At 45.3% G+C, this 17,082-nt stretch overlaps 4 protein-coding genes across 4 annotated transcripts; 3 read left to right on the forward strand and 1 right to left on the reverse strand.

The window, feature by feature from the left end:
• Positions 1–2,815, reverse strand: JR316_0000067 (uncharacterized protein; the record flags this gene model as incomplete). The annotated part of the gene is given in 4 exon segments (XM_047885883.1): positions 1–499; positions 513–755; positions 1,529–2,163; positions 2,243–2,815. 4 exon segments carry the CDS (start codon positions 2,813–2,815, stop codon positions 1–3), a joined length of 1,950 nt encoding a protein of 649 aa, XP_047753629.1.
• Positions 2,816–5,591: 2,776 nt separating this feature from the next.
• Positions 5,592–8,619, forward strand: JR316_0000068 (uncharacterized protein; the record flags this gene model as incomplete). Its single annotated transcript, XM_047885884.1, has 12 exons — positions 5,592–5,726; positions 5,776–5,874; positions 5,947–6,324; positions 6,393–6,611; positions 6,680–6,865; positions 6,951–7,147; positions 7,267–7,300; positions 7,353–7,412; positions 7,498–7,926; positions 7,989–8,177; positions 8,256–8,564; positions 8,593–8,619. 12 exons carry the CDS (start codon positions 5,592–5,594, stop codon positions 8,617–8,619), a joined length of 2,262 nt encoding a protein of 753 aa, XP_047753630.1.
• A 1,223-nt stretch (positions 8,620–9,842) lies between these two features.
• On the forward strand, positions 9,843–12,163 carry JR316_0000069 (uncharacterized protein; the record flags this gene model as incomplete). Its single annotated transcript, XM_047885885.1, has 6 exons — positions 9,843–10,079; positions 10,142–10,576; positions 10,659–10,949; positions 11,018–11,155; positions 11,209–11,608; positions 11,694–12,163. 6 exons carry the CDS (start codon positions 9,843–9,845, stop codon positions 12,161–12,163), a joined length of 1,971 nt encoding a protein of 656 aa, XP_047753631.1.
• Positions 12,164–15,746: 3,583 nt separating this feature from the next.
• JR316_0000070 (Glucan 1,3-beta-glucosidase) lies at positions 15,747–16,851 on the forward strand (the record flags this gene model as incomplete). The annotated part of the gene is made up of 7 exons (XM_047885886.1): positions 15,747–15,750; positions 15,821–15,834; positions 15,897–15,970; positions 16,037–16,082; positions 16,140–16,168; positions 16,222–16,372; positions 16,432–16,851. The coding sequence occupies 7 exons, from the start codon at positions 15,747–15,749 to the stop codon at positions 16,849–16,851; spliced, it is 738 nt and encodes a 245-aa protein (XP_047753632.1).
• Between the last annotated feature and the right edge of the window lie 231 nt (positions 16,852–17,082).

Genomic DNA, 17,082 nt, shown 5'->3' on the forward strand with positions numbered 1-17,082 from the left:
TCATCGTCGTCCTCCAGTCATCGTCATCTGCACATCCCCCGCGCCCGTCGCCGTCCCATTAGCACCAGCACTAGCACTCGCACTCCCAGCACTCCCGCCCCCATTTCCATTCGCCCCAGAAGCACCGCCCCCACCTCCACCACTCCCACTCACAGCACCCCCAGCACCACCTCCACCTCCACCCCCACTCCAGCGCAGCCCAACCTCCAACAAATCCCACCACCCAATCCCAATCCCAATCCCACCACCACCACCTCCCCCCGCCCCAGTGCTTCCTCCTCTCTTGTCAGGCGTAGCACCCGCACCCGCACCCGCGCTCGCGCTCGCAGCGTTCCCATCACCCCCCTTGCCCTGAGCCTCTTCATCGCCCTCACCATCCCTCTCGCCTTCGCGCACCAGGCGCACTCCAAGAAGCCCCTCCCTCTCCCCCTCACCCACTCCAAGATGCCCCTCACCCACACCCTCACGCATCCCGATCCCGCCCCCCAATCGAATTATACTTGGCATGGAACGGCGACATCGCAGCATGCGTTCTGACCTGTTCCTCCCCCCCTCCCCCTCCTCCTCCTCCTCCTGCGTTATTACTCCCTGAAAATCCAAAGGAGCTCGAAGAGTCCATCGGCGTCGCCGCACCAGCACCATACCCCGCGTTCGCCGAGGAATGGATGTTGGACGCGGCAGCGGCAGCGGCGCCCAACCGCGATTTCTTGAGAATTTCATCTGCAATGTCCGCGCCGTATTGGTCTGCTAGTTGACTAGATAAAAAAAAAAAAAAAAAAAAAGTGCAGGGTTAGTAATAGTCATTGTGTTATGGTATGTAGATAGGGGGAGGAGGGGAGGAGGGGAAGTGGAGGAGGGGAAGTGTAAGTGTGAGGTGTAAGAGCAAGTGCGCTAGCTCCTCCATATCACATAACACATAACACGAAATAACACAAAACACAAAACACAAAACAACAGAACACAAAATAACAGAACAGAACAGGTGAGACGAGACGAGATATCACGTATCGCATCGCGTCTCACGTATCGCATCGCGTCTCTGCGAAGCCCAAGACATATAGTGCGGCGGCGGCGGCGGCGGCAGTCGTGGTCGTGGTACGACACGACGCCACAACGTAAAAACGTAAGATGCGGAAACGTGAACGTAAGATGCAGATGTAACCCGTTCGCGTAGATGAAAGATGGTTAAATGAAAGAAGAAAAAAAAAAACAGAGTGCGGAGGAAGAGCGGAGATGAGCAGTGAGGCGAGGAAGTCAGGAGTGGGGGTGAGGAGGAAAACGTAAGAAGTGGAGTGGGAGTAGTGTAGAGTAGGGACTCGGGAAGGGCGAAAACGCACATCAACCGCCAAATCTGCATCCAAGCTGCACAATCCCCTAAAATCCCAAAAATCCAACAGAAAAAAAGAAAAAAAAGATGATGTAAAGAAAAAAACGCCAAAAAAAACAACGCCAAAAAACGCCAAAAAAAAAAGCACAAAAAAAAAAAAGCACAAAAAAAGAAACACAAAAACAAAAAACCACAACTCACTTGGCATAATTCTCCATAATCACCGCCATCGTACTCATATTCAACCTATACGCCTCAGGCATCATCCCCTTCCCAAACCGATACGTCACATGATTACTACACAGCAGCCCGGCAACCATCACCGCAAGCTGAAACGGCACCAGCACAAACGCCGCCGCATACCACCTCTTCAGCACGAACCTCTCAAAATCGAGGTAGGGCAGCTTGCACCCGGGGAGGATGGAGCGCGCGTAGCACGTTTGTGTTATGGTCGCTTCTACGAAGGGGGAGAAGTAGCCGCAGCACTTGAGCTGATTCTGGATCCTCGCTCTGCCCTCCGGCCCGAGGGCCCTCGACCACTGCGCGTTGATCTTGCCCTCCAAATTGAACGTCCTCTTCTTATACGTCATATACCCTGGAGTAACGAGCAGGGCGAATGTGATCCAGGTGAAGAACGTGTACCACGCGAGGAAGCCGCGGTTGTTGAGGAGGATGCCGGCGAAGCCTATGAGGGATGTGAGGAGCCCGATGCATGATGCGAGTGTTGAGAGGACGAGTTCGGGGTGGTTCCCTGTGCGGATGATGTCTGCGTGTTCCCAGATGTCGAACCATGTCAACAGGCACACTACGAGTGCCGCGAGGGAGTACAGCACCAGCTGTGTATGCAGAGTAGAATGATGTTTGAATTTTTGAGAGGAAGAGAGGAAGAGAGGGGAGGGAGGGGGGGGGACGCACCATGCTGTTTGTGACTAACAAAATCCACTTGAACTTGTTCCACCTCAACCTCCCCTTCCCCTGCGGCATCCGCGCCTCATTACTCCGAAACGCCTCCAACCCCCCACCCCTCTTCGGCATCAAATTCTGCTCACCCCCCCCTCCTCCCTTGCCACCCTTCCGATTGCGCGTCCCACCAGGCGACACAATACTCGCACTAAACTTCGTCGGCAGATAATTCACACTCAGCGAAAGATTGCTCCCCGTCGCAACGGAGAGATTATCCTTCGATCCTCGCGCAGAGGACGGACTCAGCCCCCCTCCCCCCCCTCCCCCTGCAGAGGCAAACGGGAGCGTAGGCGCAAGGAGCCCGTTGATATCCGTGAGAGACGAGGAGGTGCCGTGGTGCATGTCAGCGAGGATGGGCCGGGTGGAGTCGGCGCGCGAGTAGGAGGAGTTGGCGTGGGAGATGACGGAGGAGCGGCTGGGTGTGTGGGTCCCCGAGCCCGAGTGGGAGGTGGAGGTTGAGCGGGTGTGGGTGTGCAGGTGGGAGGGGGAGGAGGAGGTGGCGAAGGGGTGCGGGAAGGTGGGCATGGGGGAAGGAGGGTGGGAAATGAATGGAAGTGGAAGGATGGAAGGAGCCGAATAGGGAATAAGGAAGGAAGGAGGTGGCGAGACCCAAACACAAAGTGAGCCGTAAACCAACGCAGAAGCGAACAGCGAATAGCCAAAGCGAACGTGAAAGTAAAAGAGAGAGAAAGAGAGAGAGAGAAAGAGAGGGGCGTCAGTCAATCGGGCAAAACGATGAAGCGGGCGGCGGCGGGAATGTGAAAAAAAAAAGACGACTCACGGAGAATTTGGATCCATCTAACACCCGGTACACCGCAGTCGATCAACAGCAGCAACAGCAATGATCAACAACAGCAACAATCAACAATCACAACAACAACAGTCAATCACAGAGGACAGATGGCGGGTGAATGAGAGTAGGTGAGCGAGAGCGAGGGTGTGGGTGTGAGTGCGTGACAGACGATTGTTGATACGTGGTGACGACGACGATGATGTGGGAAAAAAGAAAAAAAGAAAGGAGTGTGGAGCGTCGAGTCGAGCCAAGTGATATATGGGACGCCGCGTAGGCCAGGCGGTGCGTGCAGCGAGGTGGAGTAAACCAAGGGAGGTAAACGAAGGAATAAAGGAAGGGAAGGGTGTACGTTGATGACAGCGAAGACAGGAGGCGAGGCGAGGCGAGGCGTAACAACGGCGTAGCGTAAGCGGTGATGGGGAAAAATAAGAAAAAAAATTTATTGCGTAAGAATCATCCTCAAATCAACTTTATGAAACCAACAAAGCCAAAGCGGGTCACCGAAAAAAATTCGTTCTCATGCGCCTTTCCCACTTTCGCAAATCGAATCGAATCCGAATCGCCACCTTTCCCGACTTCCAGGCGGAAATGAGGGAGGTGGTGATAGTGATAGGGATTATGTGGATCCAGCCAAAGGCGATATAATCCGCGATTCGCAATTCGCGATTCACGATTCATGAAGGGGCAAGGGGCAAATGCAAGGGGCAAGGGGCAAGGGGTAGAATAACGGCCAACACACACCGCAAACCAGACAAGGGGTAGAACAACGAACAACGGCCCACACACACCGCAAAACGGACAAGGGGTAAAGACAAAGCACATACCAAATGCGGGCTCCCCGTCCGCTCAACATGATGCTGCTGCCCATTCTGATCCAGATACGTCGACCAGACGCGTTGCATTGCTGTGTGTGTGATTGTGATTGTGTTTCTGCTTTTATGCTTCTGCTTCTGCTTCTGGATGGTGTGTGATGATGTGATGCGATGCCGTGGGTTGGGGCGGGTTGGGGTGAGGGCGGGTGAGGGCGGGTGAGGGCGGGGTGAGGCGGGGTGAGGCGGGTGAGATAAGGCGGGACGCGGGATGAGGTGAGGTGAGGGCGGGCGGGATGGACGGGACGGTGGGGTTGGATGGTCGTATGAATGAAGGGAATGTGAATGAATGAACGATGAATGAACAATGAATGAACAACGGACAGAAGGACGGAAGGAAGTACAGGAAGGTAAAATCAACGGACGGATGGACGGACGAAGGGAGGAAGAATCGTCGTGATGGTAAAAACAAAGAATGTACAACGCCCGTGCGTCCGTGTCCGTGCTTGCGCGTGGGTGCCTGCGGGGGGCGGGACGGACTCAGTCTAAGAAAAGGGAAAACGCGGGGTACAATACAAATGCCCACGCGACGCGAGTAGTAGAATGTAGAATGTAGAATTCAACAAGCAAAATTCAAAAACAAAAACAAAAACAAAAACAAAAACAAATCATCAAATACAAACACAACGTCTACTAACAAGGAAAGTGGCAAGAACAGCACAGAACAGAACAGAATATATAGAACAGAAAATAGATATTCTGATAGATAGATAAGGGAACCGGGAGGATATTCGATAAGGACTAGCGACTCGGATAACGTGCGACCGACCGACCGAGGGAGCGAGCTACTCTTAGAATATATACTATACTATACTACACCCATACTATACTATACCTATACTATACAACGCTCAAGAAACCGGCGAACCCGCCATATCCAACCAAGCCATATCCAACCTAACCAAGCCATCTCATATCATATCATATCATATGAACATACATAGATAATAGCTTATGTCGGAAACCTCTAGATCGCCTTTTCAGGCGTTAGTCTGATCATTGCCCCGATTTTACTGATCAGATCATTGTTAATGGGCTAAAATGTACAACGTGGTATGATAAGCGAGACTGCCTCCTGTTAATGCTAAGGGCAGTGTGATGTTATAAATGACCTTAAGATAAGATAATGTACACTAGGGACTTGTCATTAATAGATGACGTGAGGAAACACTTGATAGAGACTTTGGAGTTGTTTAAGCATACCAAAAACCCTAATAGCACCATACATTATGCTTCTACGGGCAATCTGTGCACTAATTTATATGATTAGATTGTATATCACGATACTAAACACAAGTAAAAGGGACAATAGAACACTTTAACTGCCTTTAATGGCTTCGATTTTTTGTCATTTACCAAGTTTAGCATGCTTAGAATACTTAGTTCCACAAGAAAGTAGATATGTAAACTTCTAGAGAGGTATAGAACGCTTCTAGCTTAATATTACTTGATTTCTTAAGACATAGAAAAGTATAAATTACAGTGGAAGTTGTGCTTTCTTTAATGAACAAATAGTGCCCTTATCTTTTCTCTTACAAGCCTCTCACCAAATATTCCTCCTCGTAAAACATCTCAGTCAAAAGGGTACATGATGTCTCGTGCAGATCCTGGTCGTGTTGAGTGCACCTGGTGCACAAACATGTACCTTCCTCGCGGAATTGGAGCTCATGAACGACGATGTGCACTCAATCCAGCCAATTCAAACCATCACGCATCGGAAATCAACACGGAATTTGTTGCTCTTGCTGAGCAAGAGGGCAGAAATGGAAAGATGGTACCTACTTCTATGCATGCATATTTCTAACGCTTGTATTTTCTAATAGTTAACGATGCTATCCGAATTGCTCAACAACAACATCCAAACAACTATCACAAGAGTATATTACCAGAAGTACCAAACTCTCCAAATATATTCTCCGAAGGTAAGCACCATTTAATTGATAGAAAAACAGATAAGAAACTACTCATGATGTTGTAACTTAGAAATGCAAGAGGATTCTGAATCAGATGTCAATTTTGAGCAAGCTCGCAGTACCACTCCCCAATTTCAAGACATACACATTAAGTATCACCCAAGCTCCCAAATTCCAGATGAAAATTATACTTTTGACGAATACTGTGAGCTTGACAGCGAAGGCGATTCACCGTTAAAATCTGTCAATGTGGACCAGAGGCCTTGGCGCCCATTTCGTACACGTCTTGACTTCGAGTTTGCGGAGATATTTCTTAGCGCCCATCTGAGTCATGATCAGTTAGAGGTACTTATTGCCCTAATTCATCAAGCCGTCACATCACCAAATGAATTCACCCTGAAAAATGATGCCGATTTAACTCAAATATGGACTTTTGCACGGGAAACCCGTGCACAAGGAGTACGTGTGCACTGCAACTTTATTTAACAGTTTATTATTCACCAGACAGCTGTTGGCAACTGGTTTAGTTTATCAAGACGCCTATTTCGGTCAATTACAAGGGTGAAAGCCTTACCTACAATGTGTGGTACCGTCCCCTATGGGAATGGTGCCGTGAACTTCTTCTGGATCCAGCACTTGTCCGAAGATTTCACTGGAATGCAGAACAGTTGTTCATGTATAAAGGAGAGAGGTTTGAGCGCATAATTGATGAGCCATGGACTGGGAACACTTGGTGGGACATCCAGGTATCACAATTTTAATACTTCATTGAGAAACAAGTCTATATACTCACAAAATGTTTGATATGTCAAAGTCACGGCCAGATATTCCAAACGACGCTAGTTTAATGTTCATCAATCCTTGGGCAGATAAATCCCAATTATCATCCTTTGGAACAGTCAAAGGCTATCCTGTCATGGTAAGATGTGCAAACCTTCCTGTTAATATCCGGAATGGAACTGGAGTTGGAGGAGGTCGACTTATTGGCTGGTTACCCATTGTATGTCTCCATTTTATTAAATGATTCAAAGTTTCTCAAATAGCCCATATCTTTGCTAATGTTATTTGAATTTCTCTTATTATAGCCAGACGAGGATTCAGCCCATACTCACAAAGCCAGCTACGTTGACCTCAAACGGTTAATTTGGCATAAAGCCGTACACAAAATCCTACAGTCAATTGAAGCGCCAGCAACCTTTGGAGCTGCAATCAAGTGCGGAGATGGAAAGATTCGAAATATCTTTCCTCATATTCTCTCAATATCTGCTGACTACGAAGAACAGTAAGCTGTATTACGAAAGTAGAGTTCTGTAGCATAACTAACTTATAATTTTATTGACAGGACAATGATGGCATTGACACGAGGGCGAACGGGACTGTTTCCTTGCCCAATTTGTTTAGTTCCAAATTCCAAGCTCTCCAACATTTCAACCGTGTATCCTTGACGCACAACCTCTCAAATGCGTCAAATTTACATTCGTTCCCAGAGTTTAAATGCAACAGAAAGTGAAGAGCTGCTTAAATCATATGGGATTACGGATGTTATGGTATATTTCAAATAAGCGCCCATTATCCGGGTGATTGTTTACTCTGGTGCTGAAATTATATTTTATATTTTAGAATGTATTCTAGGATATAAACCGAACTGATATATACAAAGCACTCTCCTTTGATGTGCTACACGCTTATGATGGGGGACTATTCAAATCACATATGTTGGTGGAGCTGAAAGCAGTGCTCAGGGATCTAGGTAGAGATGCTGAGGTTGGTGTAGATCTTGGTCTGCAAAGTATCCCCCCATGGCCTGCACTCAACCATTTTGATGCACTAAACAAAACCGGAGAAATGTCTGATGGACGAAAGTTTGAGCACCTATCCAAGGTTATCATTTTTGCTGCTCAACATGTGCTGACTGCTGAAGCTTCTCCACGTGGATACTTACTACTACGGCTAATTCGGAGCTACCTAAACCTTCGAATGTTTGCTTCATTAACTCTGCAAACGGAAACATCAATCAGTAATGGCCGGAAATATCTTGAAACATTCAGCAAAACTCTTCAGGTGTGTTTCTTTTACAAATATTGGTTTGTGGCTTACTTTGTCATAAAATTTTAAAAAAATAGTTGTATGCATCTGAAAGTCCGGAGAAGTCTTGGAATTTTCCCAAGGCACATACGCACCAGCATATCTTTGACGACATTCTTGATAAAGGTGTAACTCGCAACTATAATACAAAGCCATATGAGAAGGCAAATGGACCATTGAAAAAGTTCTATCAGAACCATACCAATTTCAAGAATGTAGCACCACAAGTAAGCCATAAACTATATTATTTTATGTGAGCAGTACCTTATACATAACTGAATCACTACATCTTTTTAACTCATCAGATTCTCCAAGTTAACGAAATGGATCTTGTGTCAAATATTGTACGTGATGGAATAGACTTACTCGATGTCTCTGTGGAGAAAAATATAGAAGATGCAGAAGAACGAGACGGCCTAGACCTGCCAGCAAAGTCTAAGCCTGGGAATGACCATATACATCTTGGATCAAAGCTCCCTTCCATTACATTGTCTGAACTTGAGCTGGAAACTATCCACTCACAAGATGCTGCATTTAATTTATTCCGACGAAGGCTGGGTCAATCACTCTCACAAACCATTGGAAGTAGAGTTTTGTTGAGTACAGATCATCCAGTAAGTGATTAACCTTTATTAGACTTAGACTTCTGCATTCAGTTTGAAGCATTGAACTAACATCAAATTTCTCAATATTCAGATCACACCCTATCGGTCTATTGAGGTATTCTATGAATCACTCATTGACTGGCGGGTAGAAAGCAATATACTCCAAACCAATCCCAAATTCCATCATAAAGAACGATATGATTTTGCTCTTATCAAGGTTGATCAAAAGCAATGCATTTTTGTGCAGCTTTTGTATCTATTTGGTATTGAGCTATATAATCAAACATATTATATGGCACTAGCCTTGCCTATGGACGTTCCATGTTCCTTATTGGCTCGCCGACGCGACATAGACTTGGGATTAATCAGGGTTTGGTCTTGGCCAAGATCATCAGCTGTTTTTATATATGCTGATACAATCATTCGGGGTGCACTTTTATCCAAAAATCACAGCACAGATGTCACTGGATCAGAATTTTTGGTCAATGATCTCATTGATCAGGATATGTGGGAGCGCTTAAATCCAGATTTAGGTCATGTAGAATTGATTAATCATGCAAATGTGTAATGTACTATCAGCCTTGCTATTAATTGCACTTGCCTTTGTACTCAGACACCCCAAATAGAGGTATTTTCTTTCGACCTGCTGCGCTTTCATATATACTTAGGTATATCACACTAAAAGACTTAATTTCGGCCCAACGGTAACACATCGGCACATCCTGAAATGCAAGTAATGCAGAATGCGACATTGTGAGAAAGTTCACAGCCGTGAGAAAGTTGACTTAGAACAAATCAATCGTGCATGGTAACAGGCGTTTGGAGAGCGGCATGGCTAAATTCAACAAGTTAAACATAGATACAATTAATTTGTAGTATAGAATAGCACTCCATCATGTTAGAATGCACTCACATATCAGGTGGAGGTCTCAATAGATAGTTGCTCATGCGGTATCAATGCAATTTCATGTGCATTAGTGATGAATTAATAAATTGAGAATCCCTTCACCATCAACCGGGTGCATTGATCAAAGTGGCATGTGGCTACAACAGGCTTATCTGCTAATCATATTGCATGCGCTTCCAAGCAGCATGAGTCTCAGACTATTCTATGTCAATGAACTATAAGAAAAATGATGCCTAAAATACAATACTTTCACATCTACCTTGTTATCAGTAGATAGAAGACATTGTTTATTAGTTAATTTGGAAGCGGGCAGAAGGGAGACTCTTATAAAAAAAACAAGCCAAAGGTCTATGTAGACATAATCTACCTACATTAAAGCAATGGCCCGTCGTTGTATCCAAGGTCCAAGCTCTGCTAGAAGTATATCTGGCAGTAACCCAATGCTATCATGCACTAGCACTCCTCCTCTTATTGTGGATTCAATGCCAGGACTTGCTGCAGATCCCGGAACATTATTCCCACTAGATACCTCTTCTTCCAGCGCTTCCTTGCCACCAAATAATCCTTCAGAATCTTTTGCTGTTCCCCAGTTTCTAGACATGACACAGCTCTATAAGGTGTGGTTCATTCGCATTTCTGTATGTGATAACAGAAAATGAATTATTTTGACATATTCTAGGCCTACTGTACACTGCAAAAGGACTACTTGTCTCTACAGACTGCAAACTCACAGCTTAAAGCGGAGGTTGCAGATCTAAAGCTCCAGCTCACACGTCAACCAAAGCGTGTGCAGAATGCTAAAAATGCAAGTATTCCAGGCACTGTTGTAGAGCCAATTTCATCCGAAGTAGACCCTGCTGTTACAGATATGGCACTGGATGTGAAAAAATGGGGGCGGTATTTTGGACTTTTTTACAATCTCTTTGTTACACCTGCCATGTTTTCTCCAACACTACCTACTGCATCATTTGCCTTGGACAGCGTTGAGCGTTACCAATTGCCAGCTAATGAGGCTATTAGAGCATCTCTAGAGCTTTACGAGCACATTCCCTCCAAGTATCATCCGATCATGCGGTTGGTGTCTAGCTCAAAGGGTAAAACATTTCTCCGATTGGTGAGTCATTGATATTTTAAATTAAACAAGTTGTTGATAGAATGCTAATATTTTGCCAAATGGTTGCAAATTACATCGACAGTTTAGGGAGGGACTCAGTGCTGGTCGGTCCACTTCATTATCAATGCTTCGAACGTCTTGTGCAGCTAGTATTTTTGGCCTTCCAACACATTACTTTGATCCCAAATTTACATCCCAACGAATCAAGATGCCGGAAATTCAAAAGCTTTTGGGATTTGATGTTGCATTTGCTAACTCGGAAGCAGGAAAGGCCTCACCCAAAAAGGCTTATGCTCGCTTTCCACCTATTTTGTGTAAAAATGGCGATACTTCACGTGTTGACCATAGATTTCGAAACGGGTCTCTGTATATGGTACGAACAGTTACTTGCTTATGTTTTTTAATTATCAAGCTCACACTAAATATGGTGGCATGCTGTAGACTGCTCGTGCTACGCTTTTTGGAAAGACATCCGCCATGGACAAGGACAATGCTGTGTCTCGGGCCTCAAGCTTTTATCTAGGGTCGGACAAGCCTGCAAAGACAACATTTGGTTTAATTGCAAATATTTGCGGATTTGTAAGTTGCTGGGCCGTCTACCTTATTTGTTATATATGTTCATCTATTATCAGTGCAGATATATTTTATCTAGCGACAAATCCTTTGGCGGGTCAGGAATTGGACCCGATACGAAAATTGACTACAATGCCGAAATCAATTATTACAAAATGTATCTTACCCAACTTCATGCAAATCCGACAACTGCAGGGTATGTTGTTCGACTTCTCAAAGAGTGGGACAGTGAGGTATTTGCTGTCAATATTTCGGCACATGGACAATCCGGACAGGACAGTGATGGAGAGGTTATTGAATTAGATCAAGCTGCCGAAATTGAGCGAGACATGGAGCGTCTGCATCTTGAAGAAGAATCCGAATTTGCTGTGTCTGCACATTCTGATACATTTGATGGAGAGGATTTTGATGAAACAGAGGATGCAGACAACGATATTGACGGTCAAAATACACGCTCTTGTAAGTCATAAATTTAACTGGGGTTCTATCATTATTTTTTGTGATTATGTTTGTTAATACTGCACTAATTTATACTTGCTTATAGTACTTGTTCCTATCCGGGGGACTACAGAAGCAGAGCACTTCAATAACTTTGAAGAAGAAACACATCACGACGGTGCACGTCCACTCAATGAACAGCCTCGCAGCAATCTAACTTTAGATTCTGATATCAATATCATTGACCCGACGACTATCAATGCTGTGCAGAGCAGTCCATTGACACTTGCCGACCCCTTGACGGAATCCCTGCCTTCTCAAGCCAATCCATCAGAACCCATTGCAACATTGACAAAACGGTTAACACGCACCGAATCTAGAGCTATAGTGTCTTGTCTAGCCATGGAAGAAAGATTTCCAGCCCATAATTCTTTTCACACACCCAATATTAATACCTCCCATCATTCCGATGACAATGCCAACAATTCCTCTCCCACCAGTCATGACCCAGGCACACAACAAGGTGGGAAGTCTTCAACACGGTCCCGGGGTTCTGGAAAAAGAGGACGGAAATAACTTATTACTGTCGATGTCCTATTGATAATATTAGTACATCCAGTGTAGATTTTAAATCGAACTTACTGTCATTATCTGACTGCTATTAGTCCCTTGCAATTTGTGGGTACTGTAAGAGCAAAAGGATCTTATCCAATATGTGAGGCATATCCAATTTACAAGGTGTATCCGATTTGCAAGGCGCATCCAACTTGCGAGGCAAAGAGTGAGGCCTTCAGAAGATAATTATGTTGACGAAGGTACGAGTTAACCTTTCTTAACAGTTTAATATACGGCGCAATGGCTCAGTGGTTATAAAGGTAAGCAGTGTTTTCAAGGTAATGTGTTCGAATCCCGGTAAGTACATCGTCTTAATTAATACTCTAATTACAAATATGTCTTCAAGTGATGTGATAATGGCAAGCAACGCACCTGTCTTCTTTTGATCACGTTTGACTCTTCTCATTTTACGGGTCGCCTAATCTTGTCTAATGGATCTTATCAGGTATTTGTTGCCTGATCATGGCCTACCTGATCACGTTGGTGCTTAATGATCATGCGACTACAATTCTGATCAGGCATTATCATACAAATTTAGCATTAACGGCATTAACGGCCTGATCATGCACCTAGGGAGTTTCCGACATAGGGTACTTCTTCTAACCATAACGCACCTCCCCCGCGCCCGCCGCTATACAGCCATACCGCCTGGAAACCCTTGTCAACCCTCAATCCCACTCCAATCCCACTCCAATCCCACTCCAATCCCACTCCAATCCCACTCCAATCCCACTCCAATCCCTCACTAAATTTCCACTCCAATCCCTCACTAAATTTCCACTCCAAATCCATGCTCCCTCCCTCCCTCCTTAACGTACTTACCTGCTTATCATCTCCCGCTCCCGCGTGGTCACACGCCTTTACACGCCCACAAAAAATAGAAAGTAAATTGAATTGAATTGAATTGAAAATAGCGCATCTGCATCACCTGTCCTTCTCTGTCCTCTTCCTTGTTCGCTCTCGCGGCGCGCCGCCGAGTCGGCGACTGGATGGTAACGCGAGAGGACAACAACGGCGCAACATCAACCATCATTGATCAACCATCAACCATCAACTGGATCAATCAACGGGATCAATGCATCAAATTCGACGCTTCGATCAAATTCAAATTCAATTTCAAATTTCAATTTCAATTTCAAATTACACTTCAAGCACTAGCACGTGCCACAGAGCTCCTATCCCATCGCCAACGCCATCTCTCTTAAAAACTCAAACTCACTCCTCACTCATGCTCATCGACATCTCTCATGACCAGACCCAGACCCAGCCTCGCAGACGACCACATGTGCACCAGCAGTGTATGATGTACACGTTCTCCGCCCACCTTGACCTTGTTCTCGCTTGTTTCTTGGCCCCGCCTCCCCTCCCCTCTCCTCACCTCACCTCGCCTCGCCTCAATACCAACTCAATACCAGCTTCGCATTTACATTCCACTGTGCAATATGAATGTGAATGTCCAATGTCCAATGTCCAATAAATGCTGAAACTGAAATGACAATTCCACATCCCACATCCCACATCCCACCATGTGACCATATACCATATAGCTTCTTTCTTTCCAGCTGCGTGTTTCTTTTTCTTATTTCTTGTTTCTTGTTTCTTGTTGCTTTCCTGCTCTGCTTATTGTAGTACACCCGCTTTTTGCCTACTTCTTGCTCGCTGCTGCCCATTGGTGACCCTCTTCCTGCCTACTTCTTGCTCGCTCCCTCTTACCCTGCGCCAACGCATAGTAATTCACATTATCAATTCGCATTTATACTTAGGTGTGTTATGGGATAGCAGTTTGTAGTATACTCCTTCCACTCACACTCACACTCACACTCACACTCACACTCACACTCACACCTACGCCGGTCTGTGCGCTAATACACATATTTATATCTCGGAAATTAACGTGTAATACTAATGGGCGCTAAAAAGTATCCGGGAAAGCGTTATTCGGTAGCTAATTTGGTAATCTTAGTTTTCTCAGTCTATGGGATATCGATATACATACAAAAGGCTGGCGGTTGTTGTAACAGCAGACAAGACAGTTAGGTGCTGCATATGCTTCTAAAATGGTGTTCTGATATAGGCAAAGTGAATGGATCCAGTTAACTTTATAAGGGAAGAGTCTAACATCCGTCTAATGTCCTTTCTTTACACGTGGGTAGCCAGCCGAGCCGTTCGAAAAGTATTCATAGGAATACACATTACTGCAAGTATATAGTAATGATATAAGGTGGATGTCGAGTAAAGGTCGAGTGCTTGTTTTAGTATTTTTATCTCTTCGATCCGGTAACCAAGCGCGCTGAGAGAGGTAATCCTTTGTGGAAACATTGAGGTGTCGTCTGAGTCAGAGCTCACTCGGGCCATCCGCATTGTATGGGAAGCATGCTCATTCGATAGGCCATAGGTGTCTGAACAAATGCCAATTCATATGAAGCTAGAAGTAAGTCCGGAACAAGATGCTTGCGATATTTTTGAAAGCTATGTCTCAGCTTCTCTCATTGGTGGTCACTACGGCCAATACCAGGTTCATGTTTGTCCCTTCATTGGACATGTCTTCCTTACATGTATCGTGGACATCATGCTTCGAACAATGCAAACTGCTGGTCTTTGTACTACAAGTGTATTGACACGTATGCAGTACGCAAAGGGATGCATCCTCCGATATGAACCTCGGCAGAAGTACTCAAACACTCGAGCGTTAACGCCAAAAGGCAGAATGACTACAGTGGCGCGCCATGCATCCCTCATCCACGCGACTTTGGAAGCTATTCTTGGAGTTCTTGATTTCATTCTGTTCGCATCAGCTCATTGGCTTCTTACTGGAACGGTAGGGTAAACTGATGCTGGTATAAAAGTGGTAGGTAACAACCTGATCCATATTGCAGCCCCTTCACTCAGCCTATGATGAGGATACGCTCTGTTTTTGTCACGCTCTTTGGGGCCTTTTCTTCGCTGCCAATGACAACAGCCGCCAATTGGGGTTTCCCCTACGGAACTCAAAAAGTACACTGTATTAACTTGGGGGGATGGCTTGTCCTCGAGGTCCGTCGTGACGATAAGTTGCGTGTTGACATATTTTGCAAACGAACAATATTATTTTATTTAGCCCTGGATTACTCCCTCTTTGTTCGATAACACTGGCGACTTGAGGATTGTCGATGAATGGACTTTTGGTCAATTTCAGGATAAGGCAACCGCTACAAGCGTTCTTCAGAATCACTGGAACACGTGGATTACCGAGGCGGACTTCGCAGCCATTGCTGCTGCTGGGTGTGTACAAGCTTTATCTTCAACATTTCGGATTCGATCAGTGACGAATAGAAAAGCCTCAACCATGTTCGACTTCCTATCGGCTATTGGGCATTCGACGTGTCCGGGGGCGAACCTTTCATACAAGGACAACTTCCATATCTTACCAAAGCGGTCACTTGGGCACAAAACCATGGGTTAAAGTTAATTGTTGACTTACATGGCGAGTAATGAATCGTCTTGGACTCACCTTAAGTTGCTGATTTATGCGTTTATGGCTCATTAGGTGTTCCCGGTAGTCAAAATGGGTTTGTGATATGCTTTATTACATGTATCCCCTTTGATCCTCGTCAATACAGCTATGATAACTCTGGTCAGAAAATGAGCTCACCGTACGTATATGTTATGATGCTCTATGGTGATATATTCTTATTTATGACATTTATTGTTGCAGGACATGGCAAACCAAGCAGCGTCCATGATTGCAGGAAACACCGGCACGGTGCCCATTATTGCCCCTCTAAACGAGTAAGCATATACAACTTCAATGTGTCGTTATCAAAGAATCTTACGTTTTCCTCTTAATTAATTAAGACCTGCAGGTTACTTCAGTGACCAGTTATTATCCGTTACCAGACAGGTCAGTAATTTATGGATCCAGTTTTAATGACTATCATCAATCAGAACGGTTGTCTAGTACTGGTACGATAGCTACGGAAACATCAGGTACACCTGCACCATGATACCCTACAAGCCGATTTTTTCATTCCATTTGATAGATTTCCATTCGGGACATCGCAGCAGAGCAACATAGTCGTGATGATCCATGATGCCTTCCAACCTCTCAGCTACTGGAGTATCTTCATGCCTTCTCCCCAATGGCAGGGCGTTATAATTGACACTCACATTTACCAGATGTTCTCTCAAGCCGTGAGTTTTAATATGATATTTGAAATATCAATTTCATTGTTGACCGTCAATTTCTGTAGCTGGTTTCCCAAACCAACGCTCAGCACATATCTACCGCATGCGGCCAGCTGTCTTCCCTCTCGAACTCCCCGCTCTGGACTGTCGTTGGAGAATGGACTCCTGCCCCCAACAACTGTGCCAAATATCTGAATGGCCGTGGCACAGGTTCTCGTTACGAAGGCACCCTTTCCGGATCAACGAGAGTTGGGAGTTGCACGGGCCTCACTGGGAAAGCTTCAGGCTTCAGCTCTAGTTACAAGACCTTCCTCCGCCAGTACTGGGAAGCGCAGACCCAAACTTACGAAAAGGGAAACCAAGGATGGATTCAGTGGACGTGGAAAGCTGAAGCTGCTGATGAATGGAGCTACCAGGCTGGTTTAGCTAACGGTTGGATTCCGCAGAACCCTACAAACTATCAATTCCCGAATATCTGTGGATAAGGTATAACTTCCTTGTTAATTTTTTTCTTGATTAGCTTTATGATTATCCGTGACGAATTTCATAACCCATTCAATCTTGGATCCATTCGGCTTGAGTATATATAAACCACTGACGGAACTCAACACCGACGTGGAAACGACAGTATCGGACGGGGACCTCGGTGCCCATTTCCCAACAGCTTGTGCTGAAATACGTGTGTGATCTTCTGTTCATTTCTACCAACGTGTGTC

The sequence above is a fragment of the Psilocybe cubensis genome, chromosome 1 (genome assembly GCF_017499595.1).
Source record: "Psilocybe cubensis strain MGC-MH-2018 chromosome 1, whole genome shotgun sequence".
In the NCBI taxonomy this organism is placed as follows: Eukaryota; Fungi; Basidiomycota; class Agaricomycetes; order Agaricales; family Agrocybaceae; genus Psilocybe; species Psilocybe cubensis.